Source organism: Pelodiscus sinensis, chromosome 14 (assembly GCF_052426305.1).
Source record: "Pelodiscus sinensis isolate ZL-2025 chromosome 14, ASM5242630v1, whole genome shotgun sequence".
Classification (NCBI taxonomy): Eukaryota; Metazoa; Chordata; order Testudines; family Trionychidae; genus Pelodiscus; species Pelodiscus sinensis.
Genome location: NC_143065.1, coordinates 13,949,840 through 13,967,777, shown reverse-complemented (window position 1 = coordinate 13,967,777; position 17,938 = coordinate 13,949,840). Strand labels below are relative to the sequence as shown.

Sequence of the window (17,938 nt, the reverse complement as noted above, 5' to 3'; positions counted from 1 at the left end):
CATTTATGGTATATGTCAAACTGAGGAAGACCATAATAGAATTTAGCCAACAGACATTAACAGAAGTGCATGAAATTAAACAAAAAGATTAATTTATAGGTAGAGTTTAAATTTAAATCTTAGTTATACAGACTGAATCTCTCCAATATGGCATGATTTTAGTTAGCCAGATGTCTGTCCACTTTTCATGGGTATGGCCAAGTTTCCCGCAGTCCCATAAAGTTTAATGGCCACCAGCCCTGGCGCTCAGTGTTCTGTGCTGTTATTTAGCTCTAATTTACCCCTAAATGTCTTCTAAGAGCCTAGTAAGCAGTGGAAGTGCTGGTAATGCTGCTAGACAACACTGACTTCCCATGGTTCAGCAAATTTTCTGGCTCGGTACCTGTCAGGTCCCAAAAGTACCAGAAGAGAGAGGTTCAACTTGTATATCTTTATTTTATGGCAGACTAATTCATATATCTGATTCAAACCCATTTAAAAAATAGAATCTTTCTTTGAGCTATTTCTTGAAAATATTAGTTGAAAGCCAGTCTCAATTAATATAGTATTGTATCATTGCATCAGTTGCTTAACTTTAAAATGTCCATGTGTTGATAAAGTTGTACAACTCTTATAAGATCCAGATTTACCTAAATTTGCCAAATTAGCCCAGTAGAACTCATCTTAAAGTAAAATATCTTGTTCTTGATTTTACAAAGAGCATTTTGTTTTTTGCTTTAAGAAAAACATGGTTTTTTGCTTTGAGAAAAAAGAGCAGTATATTTTTAAATTGAGATGCAGCTACCCAATCTAAATTTCTAATTTTATGATCTCCAGATTACAGCTTACTACAATAAATATAATTTAAACTAATATTAGAGATAAAAGAACAAAACTTTTATGATTAACTTATTTTTTAAAGATAACAATAGCATAAAAAGGGTCGGATAAGAAACTCGCATTAGGTCTTCCTTTCAGTTACACATGTATTACCTTTTAAAAAATGTTTTATTTGATAAACTACTTTACCAACTACATCTTTACAGAATTAAATTTGACAATGAAGAACTAGACTTCGACAATTTCATAATTAACTGACATTGACATAATTCATGTTTTTATTTCCCCTTTATATTTCAAAAGCATTAGTTTACAAATTAGTTATGGTTACTTTGAGACTGCATACTAGGGATGTCAACAAGTAGGCAATTATACAATTAACCAATAATCCAAGGCTTATCGGTTAATCTTGTCGACTACTCGCATTCCCCCACCCCAAAGTTGGTGGGGGAAGCAGGAGCTGATGCTGGGGGGGGGGGGGGAGGCTTAAAAGCTGCCCCCCCCAAGCACCAGCTCCAGGGTGCCACTTCCCCTGCCATACTATCAGAAGCCGGGGGGCGGGGGGCGAAGGGGAGGACTGTCAGGAGAGGCTGTCACAAAGCAGCCGGGGGGGGGGGGATGTCGAGCTCCCTATGGACAGAGGCTGCTCCACATCTCATGGAACAGTCTCTGTCTGCAGGAAGATCGGACCCCCGAGGACAGCGGCTGCTGCCAAACCAGACTCTGTCTGTGGCCAACCCAGGCTGCCACAGACAGAGGTTGCTTTGAGGCAGCTCCCCTCTCCCAGCAGCCTCTGTCAGCAGGGATCTTGCACCCTCAAAGACAGGGGCTGCTGCAGGTAGCAGCTCAGAGCTGCAGGCAGCCAGTCTGCTTGGAGAGCTGGTTTTTAAACTGGCTCCCTTCGTGGACCAGCTCTCACCTGCAACCCCGCATTGCTGCCTCTGATAGAGAAGGAGCAGCGTAGGTTAGCAGGAGGCTCCCTGAAAGTAGGGCCAGAAGTGCACTGGCTCTTGGCCCCGCCCCGAGGGCTATCAGATAGTTGTGTAAGTACAAAAATTTAATGCGCTTACACAACTACTCAATTACCCAATATCTAACATCCCTATGGCATACTACATCACTGCAAAATTTCACTAAGAAAAATATTTATATTGTTCTTGAAGATACATTAACTATGATTAAAACAGGCTGCTCAAAGATAGAGCATACATGCAGAAGTAGAATTTATATGCACATTGGTTTTCTATTATAATTAACTATGATAAACTTGTGACAAAAAAATTGCTAGAAGTTGTCACTCTTAGTTCTTAACAAAAATGTTATCCAATATTAACAAAATAAATCTTTGTGTAACTAATCAACTGAGCCAGGAATTGCCAGCTTGGTTCAACATTTGCTTTCCAATCCAGAGATCACTTAAAGCCAACAGGTAGTAAAGATGTTAGATACAGTGTAATTGAATAATCGCGTAACCTCATCAAATTCTAACAGTTACACAACTATTCGATAATCCCTAGGGGCAGGGCCAACAACCAGTGTGCTCCTAGCTCCCCTCCCAGGGAGCCTACGCAATCCAGCTCCCACCTGCTGCCTCATGCTGCTGTCTCTAATAGAGAGGCAGCAGTGCAGGGTGGCAGCAGCACCTGTCTCTGTGTGGGGGACTATACAAGCTCCCCAGTAACAGAGGCTGCACCAGCAACCCACAAAACAGGCTCTGTCCATGGGAAGCCCAAAGTTCTGAACTAATATAGTACAAATCAAACAACATACAATTTGTGACAAAACAGGCAAAATCTTACTAAGATTCAGATGTAACTACCAGCATTTTATAGTATAGTTTGATACTTTCAAAAATGCTTTTAATATGTAAAATTAAATAGAAAATAATTTTAAAGTTACAAAACCAAGCGTTCAAAAAAAATTAGGAAATGTCAAAATACGGTTTCCTACACAACCTTTTTTTATCCCCTTGTGAGGATACATTAAGATAGACCCATGGTGCCCAACACACTTGCCACATGTGGCTATTTGGCTGGTTGACTGTGGCTAGTTTGCTATAGCAGTAGCCACTGTAGTGACTACTGCTTCAGAACTGGTTTAACACCAGAGATAGACTTTAATTACATGATCACATATTGTATTTTTCAGAATACCATTCAATGCAAAGCAGGCATGGTGTTCACTGAATTCAAGATTTTTTATTCTCTTTGTATAATGCCACGCTCCAGCCCACTTTATCACACATCAGACAAACCCTGAAATGAATACATAATTCCTACATTTTTCATGGGCTTTTCTATGGGGCTCTCAAAGCACCTCAGTGCTTCAAAGACATTAATTAACATGTCTTCACAACACTGCTCTATCACAAGGTGGCATATTATCACCAATTTACAGATGGAGAAACATGACAGTTATTCAGGCCACAAATAACAAAAACTTAAAAGGAAACCTGTACAACATCTTCTAAATATTAGCCTGATCGCTTATTTTCATAACTTTGTTGTAATAAGCCTTAGGCGACGTCTACACTTGCAAGTTTTGGCGATGAAAGCGCTGTTGACAGGCAAAACTCACCAAAACTGAAAACTCGCCAAAAGGGTTTTTCTGGTACCCACTGTTGACAACTCATGGCCACATATGTAGCTCCCTCATCGCCAGAAAGATATGCATTCCACAGTACTTTGTGTCACCTTCACTCAGTAAGCCCTGTGGGAATACGCAACGGAGCACAAGGCATGTAGTGATGTGAAAACTGTCCCATTAGCCAACTCTTCTCTTCAGATGTGCTTGAGTATCCGTGGTGAGCATACACAAATTGCAGCCTTCTGGCCCTTATCATGAGCAGTGTGCAGAAGACATCATGCATTGCAGCAATACCTACTTATGGACCTGCTAGTAGGCAATGATGACTCTCTGTATTCGTATTCAGAGGACAATGAACTGGTATGTCATTAGGCTATGGCAGGCCCAGAGGATCATTGCTTTTAGGCTAGGAAAACCAACTGAGTGGTGGGATCACATTATCATGCGGGTATGGGATGAAGTGGCTACAGAATTTTCAGATGCACAAAGAAACCTTCCTTGAAGTGTGTGCTGAGCTAACCCCTGGCTGATACCCTTTATTAGGTCCATGGTTATTGTTGTTTAATAATCATCCACCGGCTCTCCTTTATCTTATAGGAACAGGGGTGTTAATTGCCCATTTCAGCTATCTTTCCCAGACATGAAGAAGAGTGGTGGTAAATTCAAAAGCTTGTCTTTTTCAGGAGCCAAAGTTGGTCCAATAAATATATATATATATAAACACCTCACATGCTTTTTCCTCTCTAATATCCTGGGATCATCATGGCTACAGCACTAAAAACACCCACTAATTTTGGATGCTGAATTTGAGATGCCTAGGGATTGATTTTTCTCTCTTAGCATTTGTATATCACCTTTGACAGTAAGTTCAAAGCACAGTTCCAGTCAATTTCAATTGCAGGGATATAATGTTTGGCCAAGTGACATGATATTTTCCCTATTTGCAGTCCCCAGCCCTATTCAATATACACTTTCCAAGTTCAAATTGCATGGCAACTTTAATTCCGGCATTTACTGGCTTAATTCTTGACTTTGCAACCTGAATGTTCCTTTAGTTTTTTTTTTTTTTTAAACTAAATTTTTAAAGATATTTAAAAAAAAAAAAAAACATAAAAATCCATTATGTGTAATCATATTAACTCCTACGTGGTCATCAGTAGTGTTGGCACCTTTGATCCACAGCCCATACATCTGGATTGTGAGTTGAATAATTGGTAATGGTAGTCTGTTAGCCTTTATGAAGGTCAGTCACAGTGAGTTTGATATCTATTTGCTCCAGGAAAGGAATGCTAAAGTTCAAGAATCCTGGTTTCCATCCCACGTTCCACAGGGGAGGATGATATAGGAGCCAATTTTTTTTTAAATATATTAGTCTACCCTCTTCCCTCCGTAGGGATATTAACTGGCAAAGACAGTTTTATCCAGTACAAAAGTAATACGCTAATTGATGTGGAAATAAAGAGCAAAATTCCCATTCACTCCAAGAGGGCCAAATTTCACCCATAATTTTCATATTACATTACTGAAAGCCTGTCTGCAGCTTAAATGAATGTTTCAAATTTTAACAGATTTATACAGAATACTGAGACATAAAACGTGGACGTTCAGAAAAGAACACTGGATCACCAAAAATCCAGAGAACACCAATGTTTTCCAATTGGGCCCCTTCTTTTTCTGCATCTTAAGGTCAGACCCCCCCCCCCCACACACACACACACACACACACTGATATTTACTTAGTGCAAAATACGATTCACTGTAGTGACCCTCACTCAGACATAAAAGGTATAGGTGCAATCCCTGCCAAAATTTATCAATACTGCTTCATTGGCCTGTGGCAAGAGCAAGTGTGGTATGCAAGATGCTCCCACTTCCTTCTAGGTCGGACATGCTGCTTCCTATTCTTTTACAGGGTGTGGGGGAAAAAATATTTTCCCTGCAAGAAATTCTGACTGTATAAGACTTTGATCTTATGCTTTAATCTCTGTAAACCTACTGTAAAGATAAAAATTGCATGGAAAGCATCCTACTTCAAAACCATAGACTAAATACTTTTATATAAGGTACATGACTGTCTCCCATATGAAAAATACTCATACCATATGAAATTATGTGTGTGATATATACACACATACATATAATAAAAACACACATATATGCATATCGTTTGGGGAAAATGTTTTATATACCAGTATGCAAATCAATAATTTATCATTAAAATATTTGTACTTCTTTTTAAATGGTTCTTCATCTTTTAAAAAAAATACAGTCACCTGAATGAGCTTCACAAGACACCCAAATTTAACCTAAATGAAAATGACAGTAGGGATATGGAAGTGTAACTGTGTAAACGGTTGACCAATGAGCCTGTGCTCATCAGTTAACATTCATGGTTACACGCTGGCTCCCGGTATGTGCAGCGAGCTGGTTTAAAAGCCAGCACACACCAACTTCTGAGGAGCTGACTGCCATCCCATGTGTAACTGCTGAAATTGTCAGCGGTTACACAGTAACTTAATTACACACATTTTAACATGCCTAATTACAATAATCATAAGCAAGGCTTCAAACAAACTACATAAAATCATATTTATTTCTGATAAGGAAAAATCTTACAACACTGTTAACTAGATGAATGACTTACCATCACGTTGTAACTCTCTGCTACATCAACAGCCTCACTTATCACATTTTTGGCTGACCCCATAGAGTTTTCATACCTGTGTTAAAATAAATGGAACCAGTCATTTACTTTAGTTTATGCCAAATATATTTTTAAAGCAATGTTTTAATTTTAATCCTAAACATCTTTAGATTAGTCAGAAAATGAAGTAGCATTTACAACATGCAATACCAGTTTAGATTCTATAGGTACACCTATCTTATTAAAAGTTTAAATTTGTTTTATTAAAAATAGCTAAAAATCCAGCAGAAAATCAAAAGGTTATCAGAAGAAATACATAGCAAAATTTAAATCTTCATTTAGAAATAGCAGTAATGTGATACAGTATATGTAATTGGAAAAATATTGTGTTCTTAAAATAGCAAAGGAATATATACATGACGGAAATCTAAAACCTTTTTAGAGGAGGTAATATTGAAGTCCAGGACTTCCCAACTGCCTCATTAGAAGCTCCGCATCATGACTGGTGCGAAGAAAATAAATAAGGAAAAGTAATTTACTTGTTCCCATAACACAAGAACTAGAGGTCACCAAATCAAATAAATAGAAGATTTAAAACAAACAGAAGGAAGTATTTCTTCACACAATCAACCTGTAGAACTCCTTGTCAGAAAATGTTGTGAAGACTAGGACTTTAACAGGGTTCAGAAAAGAACTAGAAAAATTCATGGGAGAGAAGTCCATCAATGACTATTAATTAGCAGGGCTCGACAAATAGTACAATCTATTCGCCCATGGCGAGTAGACTGTAACCCGGAAGAGCCGGGTTTGGGCGATCTGCACATGCACAGAATGATCTACTCATGCGTAGATTGCCGGACAGCGCGGCTGGCAAGAAGGGCTCGCCGCGGTTTGGCAAGCCCTGACTATTAGCCAGGATGGGCAGGCACGCTGTCCCTAGCATCTGTTTGTCAGAAGCTGGGAATGGGCTACAAGAGGTGGATCACTTGATGATTCCCTGTTCCGTTCATTCCCTTTGGGGGTCCTGGTATTGGCCACTGTCAGAAGACAGGGTACTGGACTAGATGGAGCTCTAGTCTGACCCAGTATGACCATTCTTATATTCTCTGAAGCATCTGGAATTGACCAATGTTAGAGACAGGATTCTAGATTAGATGGACCTTGCATGTGATCCAATGTGGCAATTCCTACGCATCACTGTTAAATGACAGTACTATTTTTAAGCTATAGTTGTGCCATTCTCCTGCTCTCAGACTGGTGCATTAAACATCTTGCACCCCATGTAGTATGTACACAGTACATACAATGATATATATTACTCAAATATTTCAAACTTTGGCAAGTCATGTAGGCTTTTAGAATAACCAACAGGTAACTAATATATTCTGTCTTTCATTTTACTCTCCATTATTTGGAATACATTTTTTAAACAGAAATCTAGTTTGCTTCCCCTCTACGAATTTTTTTTTAATTTGTCAAACACTGAAACAGCTTGCCTAGGATGAAGAACAGTGAAATTAGCATAGCTGTTTTTGTTCAAAAATCTAAACAATTGATTCGTCAAAATAAAATGTGCTTGTGCATTAACATTATTTAAGATGTCAGCACCAGAGATGTTAAAGTGAGTTTATTCTGGGAAATGTGTAAATACTGAAACTTTCAGCAGTTACGTGTTTACATACAGAGGGGGAGCCATCTCTCATGGAGCTGGTGTACACTAGGGATGTAATAGTATAGTCAATTAACTAGTTAACCGATAAGTAAAAGCAAAATGCTATAGACCAATGTTTTTTAAAGTGTTCCGCGAAATCACTTTGAGAAACACATTAACTGGCCGCCCTTGTATATTTATTTACTGTTGCCGCGGCCATGGAGCCTTGCAGCTCCCATTGGCTCCATTTTGTCCTGTGCAGCCAAGAGTAGCCGCAGGAAGTGGCGTGGGCCGGGATACTGTTTCCCACTGCTCCGCTTGTTTGCAAAGAGCACAACAGAGCCAATGAGAGCCACGAGGCTCCGTGGCGTCAGTAAATAAACAAACCAGGGTGGCCAGTTAATGTGTTTCTCAAAGTGATTTCGCAAAACACTTCCAGAAACACTGCTATAAATTATATGCATTTCCTCCCACCCCTTACCAGTAAACTTCTTAGCAGGCTAGCCAGCAGCCCAGCTCAGTCTCAGCTTGCACTGGGTCCTGGACCTACCCCAGCTGTGGCTCAGCATTTAAAGTGTATTAGGAGCCAGACAGGCAGGCAGCCCAGCTCAGTTGTAGCTCGTGCTGGGTCCAGAAGCTCAGACCCCTCCCCCCAGACAGGGGCTGCCCAGGGATTACAGAATAGTCGACTAACAGATAAGAATTCATGAGGTTAATCAACTATTCAATTAACCGATATTTAACATCCTCAGTGCATGAGGGGAGCAGAAGCAGCAGAGGTGGAGGGAGTGGGACAGGTGGCTCCACAGGAGCCGTGCCCAGAGGAAGCCAGTTTAAAAGCTGGTTCCCCTCACATACCTGCGTCAGCCAGCCTGATACAGAGGCAGCATTGGGGATGGGGAGGGCATGAATCATAGAACTGGAAGAGACCTCAGAAGGTCATCAAGTCCAGCCCCCTGCTCTAGGCAGGACCAATTCCAACTAAATCAACCCAGCCAGGGCTTTGTCAAGCCGAGACTTAAACACCTCTAGGGATGGAGACTCCACTACTTCCCTAGGTAACCCATTCCAGTGCTTCACCACCCTGCTAGTGAAATAGTTTTTCCTAATATCCAACCTGGACCTCTCCCACCACAACTTGAGACCATTGCTCCTTGTTCTGCTATCTAACTACTGAGAACAGCCTCTCTCCAGCCTCTTTGGAACCTCCCTTCAGGAAGTTGAAGGCTGCTATCAAATCCCCCCTCACTCTTCGCTTCTGCAGACTAAACAGACCCAAGTCCCTCAGCCTCTCCTCATAAGTCATATGCTCCAGCCCCCTAATCATTTTGGTTGCCCTCCGCTGGACACTCTCCAATGCATCCACATCCTTTTTGTAGTGGGGAGCCCAGAACTGGACACAATACTCCAGATGCGGCCTCACCAAAGCCGAATAAAGGGGAATGATGACATCTCTGGATCTGCTGGCAATGCTCCTCTTAATGCAACCTAATATGCCATTAGCCTTCTTGGCTACAAGGGCACACTGTTGACTCATATCTAGCTTCTCATCCACTGTAACCCCCAGGTCCTTTTCTGCAGAACTACTATTTAACCGGTTGGTCCCAAGCTTGTAACTATGCTTGGGATTCTTCCGTCCCAAGTTCAGGACTCTACACTTGTCCTTGTTGAACCTCATCATATTTCTTGTGGCCCAATCCTCCAATTTGTCTAAGTCATTCTGTACCCTATCCCTGCCCTTAAGCGTATCTACCTCTCCCCCCGGCTTAGTGTCATCCGCAAACTTGCTGAGGGTGCAATCCATCCCCTCATCCAGATCATTAATAAAGATATTGAACAAAACCGCTCCTAGAACCGAAACATGGGGCACTCCGCTAGAAACCGACCGCCATCCTGACATCGAGCCATTGATCACTACCCGCTGGGCCCGGCCTTCTAGCCATCTTTCTATCCATCTTACCATCCATTTATCCAATCCACAATCCCTTAACTTGCTGGCAAGAATATTGTGGGAGACCGTATCAAAAGCCTTGCTAAAGTCAAGGTATATAACATCCACTGACTTCCCCACGTCCACAGAGCCAGTTACCTCATCATATAAGCTAATCAGATTGGTCAGGCACAACTTTCCCTTTGTGAATCCATGCTGACTATTCCTAATCACATTCCTCTCATCCAAGTGCCTCAATATGGATTCCTTAAGGATCCCTTCCATGATTTTTCCAGGAACCGAGGTAAGACTGACCGGCCTATAGTTCCCTGGATCATCCTTCTTCCCTTTTTTGAAGATGGGCACTACATTTGCCTTTTTCCAGTCATCCGGGATTTCTCCCGATCTCCACGACTTTTCAAAGATAATAGCCAAAGGCTCCACAATGACATTTGCCAACTCCCTCAGTACCCTCGGATGCACTAAGTCCGGACCCATGGATTTATGTACGTTTAGCTTTTCTAAATAGTTCCTAACCTGTTCTTTACCCACCGAGGGCTGACCATCTTCATCCCATCTTGCGTCACTTGGCGCAGAAGTCCAGGAGCCGACCTTGTCTGTGAATACAGAGGCAAGGAAAGCATTGAGTACTTCAGCTTTCCCCTCATCATCTGTCACTAGGTCACCTTCTTCATCCATTAGGGGCCGCACACCCTCTCTGATCACCTTCTTCTTGTTAACACGCCTGTAGAAATCTTTCTTGTTATCCTTCACAACCTTAGCCAGACGCAATTCCATTTGTGCTTTCGCCTTCCTGATAACTCCCCAGCATTCTCGAGCTATACCTTTAAACTCCTCCCTGGTCATTTGTCCAAGTTTCCACTATTTGTAAGCTTCCTTTTTGTGCTTAAGTTCACAAAGGATTTCCCCTGTAAGCCAGTTCGGTCTCCTACCATGTTTGCCTCTCTTGCTACGTGTCGGGATGGTTTCTTTCTGTGCCTTCAATACGGCTTCTTTAAAATACTGCCAGCTGTCCTGGACTCCTTTCCCCTTCATGTTAACAACCCAGGGGATTCTGCCCATCAGATCTCGGAGGGAGTCAAAATCTGCTTTTTTGAAGTCCAAGGTGTGTATTTTACTACTCTCTTCTTCCTTTGGTCAGGATCCTGAAATCTACCATCTCATGATCACTGCTTCCCAGGTTGTCACCCACCTCCACTTCCCCTATTAATTCCTCCCTGTCTGTGAGCAGAAGGTCAAGCTGCACACAGCCCCTGGTGGGATCCTTCAGCACCTGTGTCAAGAAGTTATCCCCAACATTCTCCAAAAACTTCCTGGATTGCCTGTGTACTGCCATATAGGTTTCCCAGCAGATGTCAGGGTGATTAAAGTCCCCCACGAGAACCAGGGCCTGCGATCTGGAAGCTTCGCTCAGTTGTCTGAAGAAAGCCTCATCTACCTCATCCACCTGATTTGGTGGCCTGTAGCAAACACCAACCACAACATCAATGCTGTTGTTCGCTCCTTTAAACTTAACCCATAGACTCTCAACGGGTTTTTCGCCCTCTTTATACTGGAGTTCAGAGCAATCGTAGTGCTCTCTTACATATAGTGCAACTCCTCCTCCTTTTCTTCCCTGCCTGTTGTTCCTGAACAGTCTGTACCCTTCCATGACAGCGCTCCAGTCATGCGAGTCATCCCACCAAGTCTCTGTTATCCCAATTAAATCATATTTCTTGGTCTGGGCCAGGGCCTCCAGTTCTTCCTGTTTGTTTCCCAGGCTTCTCGCATTAGTGTACAAACACTTCAGGTAACCAGTTGATCGTCCTATCTTCTCCATTCGAAACATGGGTCCTCCTTTCTTGCCCCTTCCTCTCTGCATTTCTTCCCGGTATCCAACTTTCCCACTCCCCTCAGGGTTTTGGTCACCGTCCCCCGACGAACCTAGTTTAAACCCTCCTCACTAGGTTTGCAAGCCAGCCCACGAAGATGCTCCTTCCTCGCTTCGTTAGGTGGATCCCATCTCTTCCTAACAATCCTTGCGCCCGGAACAGAGTCCCATGGTCGAAGAAACTAAAGCCCTCTCTGCGACACCATCTGCGCAACCACGCATTTATGTCCTCAATTCGACGATCCCTGCCCAGTCCTTTCTCTTCAACAGGGAGGATGGAGGAGAATACCACTTGCGCTCCAAGTTCTTGGATCCTTCTTCCTAGCGCTACATAATCCGCAGTAACACGCTCAAGATCATTCTTGGCCGTATCATTAGTTCCCAAGTGGAGAAGCAGGAAGGGGTAGCGATCCGAAGGTTTGATCAGCTTGGTAAGCCTCTCAGTGACATCCTGAATGTGAGCTCCCAGTAAGCAGCACACCTCTCGAGATTCCAGGTCCGGATGGCAGAGGGATGGCTCAGTCCCTCTTAGGAGGGAGTCCCCGACCACCGCCACCCGTCGTTTCCTTTTGGGGGTGGTGGCCGTGGAACCCCCATCCGTAGGACTACGCATCCCATGCCTTCCAGTAGATGGTGTTCCCTTCTGGTTTCTTCCTTGTGAGGTCCCTTCCAGAGCTTTCAGCACTGCAGAGCCCGTGGAGAGAGCTTGAAAGCAATTGCTTACTTCTATAGCATCGGGGGAGTCCCATGCTGGCCTTTTTCCCCTTCTAGAAGTTACATGCTGCCAGTTCTCTTCTTGGTCACGTACTGCCCTCTCTAGCTCTGCCTGCCGTGCTTGAAGGATTAAATGCTGCTTTCTATGAGGAAGTCTTCATCCTCTCTGATCAAGCGTAGGGTCAACACTTGGGCCTCCAGTCCTCTAATTTTTTCTTCCAAAATGTCGACCAGCTTGCACTTGGTGCAGATGAAATCCGTTCTTTCTTCCGGGAGGAAGACAAACATGGCACACTCTGTGCAGGTAACAACAGCAGACCCATCACCAACCATCGCTGCTGTCCTGGAAAAGGGATTTAAAAAGAAAGGCAAGAGATATCTCCCGCCCTTCCCCTTCCCAACTCCCTCTCAAAACTCCCTGTTAGCACTCACCTGTTCGCAAGCTCTTTGGTCGCTTGCCCACTGCCTTATAAAGCCCCTCCCCCTACCAAGGCTCAGCCAATCAGCAGAGGCTTCTAGAATTCAAACTTTAATTAGCAGCCAGTTTCCACCTGCCAATCACAGCCAATGACATCCACAATAAACTGGATCAACACGGAGAAATGTAAAACATGGCAAAACAAGGGATGAAAGTGGAGAAGGTATCCTCAACACTGTAAAGATTCAGAAAATTGTCTTTACACCTCAAAGTAAATTAGGCTCAAGATAATTTTAATTTCCCCACCTCCCACAATCAAATTAAAAGTATTTAAAGTAAATGAAATTTGGGCCTCAGAAATTTTTACAATAATCACTTTAAATTTTGGTGATCACATAAGGACAAGAGACCTTGATATCAAGAACTTTTAGTACAATAATTTCCAATCACTGACGTCTTTATCAGTATCTATTATGATGTAGTATCTATGTAGCTGTAAATCTTCTTGCTGTCCTCACCTGTTAAAAAGAAACTACCAATTTAGAACCTAATCAAAGTTTTAAGTAGTTTTCAATAACACACTTGCTCAAGTTCTTCCTGCTAATTTCTGACATTTTACAATCACATACAGGCAGTCCCCGGGTTACATGGATCCGACTTACATCGGATCCCTACTTACAAACGGGGTGAGGCAACCCCGCACTAGCTGCTTCCCCCCAGCAGACCAGGGAGACGCGAAGCTAGCGCCCCCCCACCCCAGCAGACCAGGGAGACGCGGAGCAGCTTTTCTCAGCAGACACCTCAGCTTGAGAATAAAGGACTGAGAGAAGTGAGGTGTGGGAGAATAAAACTGAGCTCTGGAGAAATGTTTGGCTAGAGTTTCCCCTACAATATGTACCAGTTCCGACTTACATACAAATTCAACTTAAGAACAAACCTACAGTCCCTATCTTGTACGTAACCCGGGGACTGCCCGTACTTCTCTCTGTGTGTAGCTCCTTCATTATCAGACAATCAGAAACAGGGCAAACTACTATAAGTAAAGTGCTGTTAAGTACATAAAGAAGCAAATCTCTTTCAGGTATAATACTCTAAGGTGTTCCTTGCAACTTTAGCAAGGGAATAAAAACAGAACCATTTATTTTAAATTGATAATTTAATTATCTGCTAGATCAATGGTGCCCACTATGCCAGAACTGGCGTTCACTGAACAGCCATAAAATGTAAGCTGATCATAAGTCTAGGACTTGGATCAAATCATAAATTATAGCAGCTGTTCTAAAGAGAAGACAACAAGGAGTGGGATAGCACTTTAAAGATTAACATTTATTAGGGTATTAGAGGCAATAATTTTTGACTGGGGGCTACTTCAGAAATTTTTTAAGTGGCCAATGCTGCCCTGGAAGGGGCAAGGCCTCAGGCGGAAGGAGTGGAGCCAGGATACTTCTGTGTTCCCCTCTGTGACGGCGCATTGGGGGTCCCCTGTCTCCTGCACCCTGAAATGGCACAAACAGACTGCACCAGTCAGTGGAATAGAGGAAGTTTATTGCCTCTCCAAGATACAGCACAGCACAGATGTAATCTGGTCACAGAGCTGGGCTAGGATGCCTCAGGCCCCCTTGAGATAGGGGAGACCGGGCCCCTAAACTCCAGCCCCTTTCCCTAGGCTATCTCCTCCATGCTCCCAGACCGCAACTCACTCACACTCTTCCAGCCCTGCCCCCCAGCCAGGGCAGCATTCCACCTCCCTTTGTTTCTCCCCATGGGGGGTAGTCTGGTTCAACCTGTATGGTACCTTTGCATAATAAGGTTTTCCCTGCTGGGTCTTGCTCCAGACAGCAGAGGTCACCACAGCCCAGCAAGTACCCCCACTACGTCACACCCTCCCCACAACCTGATTGGTCTGTGGATGAGGGAGCACATGAAGTCTTCACCCTGACCCTCCATCCCCCCAGAGAACCACCAGCTGTTCTGAAAAGCTGGCATTTCCCTCTAGGCACTCGTGCCCCTGGCATCTTGCCCCCTACCTCTAGGTCACTGAGGGCCTGGAAATGGGAAAACACACAAAATGTGACCCTGTCCGCCAATGGAGCACCACACTTAGAGTCACCCGTCAGCTGGGCAGCAGCTGGCAGTTGACTCTTAAGTGCTGAGCCCCTTGCAGGGTGGGAGACTTTGTGTGCTTCCCCACTCCCTCAGGCCAATCAAGCCTTGGGGGCAAGGGGAGCACATGAAGTTCCCTCCTGTCCTGCAAGGAACAAGTAGTGTGAGGAATTGGCCTGGAGGGAGCATGAAGTCTCTTGCTCCCTGCCCTCCAGCGGGCGGCACTTAAGAGTTAGCCACCAGGGTCGACTCTAAGTTCTGCGTGCTCCCCCGTCCCTAGGCCCCGATTGGCCTGGGGGCAGAGGAGCATCACGACCTTCGCAGGCCAGATCAACCCACTAGGCAGGCCCGATGCAGCCCACAGAGGCCCTTTTCCCCACTCCTGTATTAGAGTTTTTGAGCTACAACTTACTTCTTCAGATGCAGAAGAGAAAAAGAAACAAAGAGAGAAAGAGGAAAAAAGGTACAGAGTTGGGATGTGGCAAGTGCTAATTAAATCAGAATGCATAGAGCTAATCTCCAACAGTGGTGAGAAGGTGAGTGTACCTGAATGGGAAATTACTATTGTAATACAGCAGGCATGTCCAAAGTCCGGCCCGCGGGCCAATTGCGGCCCGTGTTCTGGTTTAATACGGCCCCACAGGTAATTTGGCAATATCTATCTTTTCTGGCCCCCAACGAATCCATATGTATTGAGATGAATACATTGTAAAATCTCAGTTAATGTCAGTTGGTCTAAATCAGTTGTAAATATATTTGGACACAACATGTATACTTGGTGTTATGTTCCTGTTCATATTTTTTTAACTTAAAAGTTGACAGACAACCTTTATTACCAATAATAACAATGTTCCTAACATATATTTCAGCTTCCTGGATTTTTTTTTCATCTGGCCTTCAGATATGAAAGGCAGAGTGATTTAACACCTGTTTAGATTTGTCATCCATGTGACGAAATGAAAAGTATGCCATTTGCAATAAACTTTGCATAAAATAGTTAATTTGCATTTAATTTTAATGGTTCAAAGAATGTCAGGCAAAATGGTCAGCCCTCACGCATGTTCACTTCATCAAATCTGGCCCTCTTTGAAAAAAGTTTGGACACCCCTATAATACGGGAACCACTCACTGTGTTTTTGTTAGTGTTAAATGTGCTACAGGCCCATTGTTGTTTTTTAAGTTAGGCTACTCCTCTGAGACTTTCGATGTGTTTGTTTAGACCTTGGTTCAGGGTGTGGAATTTGCATATGAATTCCAACTCAGCAGTTTCTCTCTGAAATTTTTTTGTCAGAGAATGACAACTTGCAAGTCCAAATGGCCAAGTAAGAATGGGGAGGGGGGCATTACTTGTCTAACACTGCTAAAGTCTTTTGATTAATAATCTGGTTCAGCTGCCCCGTGAACAAGACTAATCACATTTTACGGGGGGGGGGGGGGAGGGTCGCTATTTACATACTGCTTGCCAAGGACAGTTTGCGCAACCGGGTAAATTATTTTTCCCAAGCCCGAACAAGGGAGGGAAGCGCACGGTCAAGTGCTAGGCGAAGGGGTCCCACGCTCAGAGCAGATCTCTCTCCTCCACACTCAGGAGTCCCACATCACAGGCTCCCAGACATCGCAGGGCTTTGGGGGGGGTCCCCCTAGGTAGAGCTTATGGGGCCGCTTTCGGGAAAAGCCTCCTCTGGTTTCTATGTACCTGGGCCCCACAGCAGCCAGTGAGCGGCAGCCCCTCCCCGCAGCAGAGCCAGGCAAGTGTCAAGCTGCCTGTCGGACCCCGGCACTGGGAAGGGAGGCCGGTTCCCGTCCGCCCTGAGGGAGCGGGCCCGGCCAACTGCCATCTTGTCCCCCCAGGCTCAGCAGGTCGCCCCTCCCCTTCACTCCGCGGAGCGCAATAAGCGAGCCCCACTCACACTCTCCTCTTTGCTGCGCTGTCCCGCCTGCGCGCGTCCCGCCGAGCTGATGTCATCGCATCCCGCCAGTGGCCGGTGCAGTGTCGGGAACGGCCTCCCGTCAGACCTTGGCGGAGCAGGCCCGAGCCGCCTGCGCATGCCCAGTAGGAGCCAGCGAAGGCGCTGCCCTACCTTTGCCCGTAGTTCCTCTCCGCGGGGGGAGGGACCAAAGGGGAGGCATGGCCGGGCCTGCAGCCACAGGCACTCGAGCCCGGGAGGGGGAGTGAGGCGGCACTGGGGGCAGCAGTAGGGTTTAAGAACGGGCATGGACTCTGATGGAAGGGTGGCAGGGAGGAGGGGCCATCTGCTGTGATTGCCAGGACAGAGTGTGGGGTGTAAGGGAGCTTCCCTGGGCACTCTCAGGCCTGGCGAGTTCAGGACACAGTGTAGCCCAGTGCCCAGATAACTCCACTTCCGTCTGTGGGTTTAGCATTTCCTGCCTTCTACCTGCACAAAATCCAACAGCACCGCCAGGGCGGGCAAAAGAGGCAGCTCCGCTGGGGCCCAGCGATTTAAAAGGCTGTGGGGCTCCAGGTCACCATTGCCACTGCTGCTGTCCAGGCAGCATTGAAGGCTGGGTGGGGGAGAGACTAGCCTCCAGCCTTGCCCTTTCCACTTGATGGCTTGCTCCTACTGGGGGGCCGCAGCCAAACTTAAACACCTCTTCCCTATTCTGCCCTTGTCTTGCTCCTTCTCTGAGGTCCTGCTGGGGTGGGGGTTGAGGTGGGGAGGGGAGGGTGAGTGCTCTGGCTGGGGGTGCAGACTCTGGAGTGGGGCTTGGGATGATGTGTTTGGGGGTGCAGGAGAGTGCTCTGAGCTGGGATTGAAGGGGGATTGGGGCTGGGGCACAGGCAGGTGAGACTCCAGCTGAAGGTGTGGGCTCTGGGGTGGAGCTAGGGATGAGGAGTTTGGGGTGCAGGAAGATGCTTCAGCCTGGGATCGGAGGCTTTGGAGGGTGAGAGGGAGATAAGGGCGGAGGGAGGTTATTTCATGCATAATAATAAAATTTATTATGACTAGGGACAATGTAGATATCAGAGTGTCACACAGCTGCAGTGTAGTAGAATGGGAACACAAGAGTGAAAATAAAATACTGTTTTAAAGGCACTACTGTACGTCACTTTTGTTATCCTATTGCCACATATGTGTCCTCCACATTGCTACAGCTGTGAACAGCCATGTCTGTATGCTCCCACTCTGCAATGCCTGCACACAGCCTTGTGTCTTTCCTAT

General features: G+C 44.9%; 1 protein-coding gene across 9 annotated transcripts in view; it reads right to left on the bottom strand.

The window, feature by feature from the left end:
• Positions 1-16,822, bottom strand: part of SCAPER (S-phase cyclin A associated protein in the ER) — a 406,842-nt gene extending 390,020 nt beyond the window's left edge. For 6 of the 9 annotated variants that reach the window (XM_075897363.2, XM_075897366.2, XM_075897365.2 and 3 more), the window contains exons 1-2: positions 16,667-16,822; positions 6,050-6,125 (exon numbers count right to left, since the gene is read on the bottom strand). In XM_075897363.2, coding sequence (XP_075753478.1) covers positions 6,050-6,125; positions 16,667-16,722 — 132 coding nt within the window. In that variant the 5' untranslated portion in view covers positions 16,723-16,822. Of the gene's footprint in view, positions 1-3,396; positions 3,529-6,049; positions 6,126-16,666 lie in introns of those variants that run through there. The other 3 variants (XM_075897369.2, XM_075897371.2, XM_075897370.2) reach the window with 3 other exon arrangements.
• Positions 16,823-17,938: the final 1,116 nt, after the last annotated feature.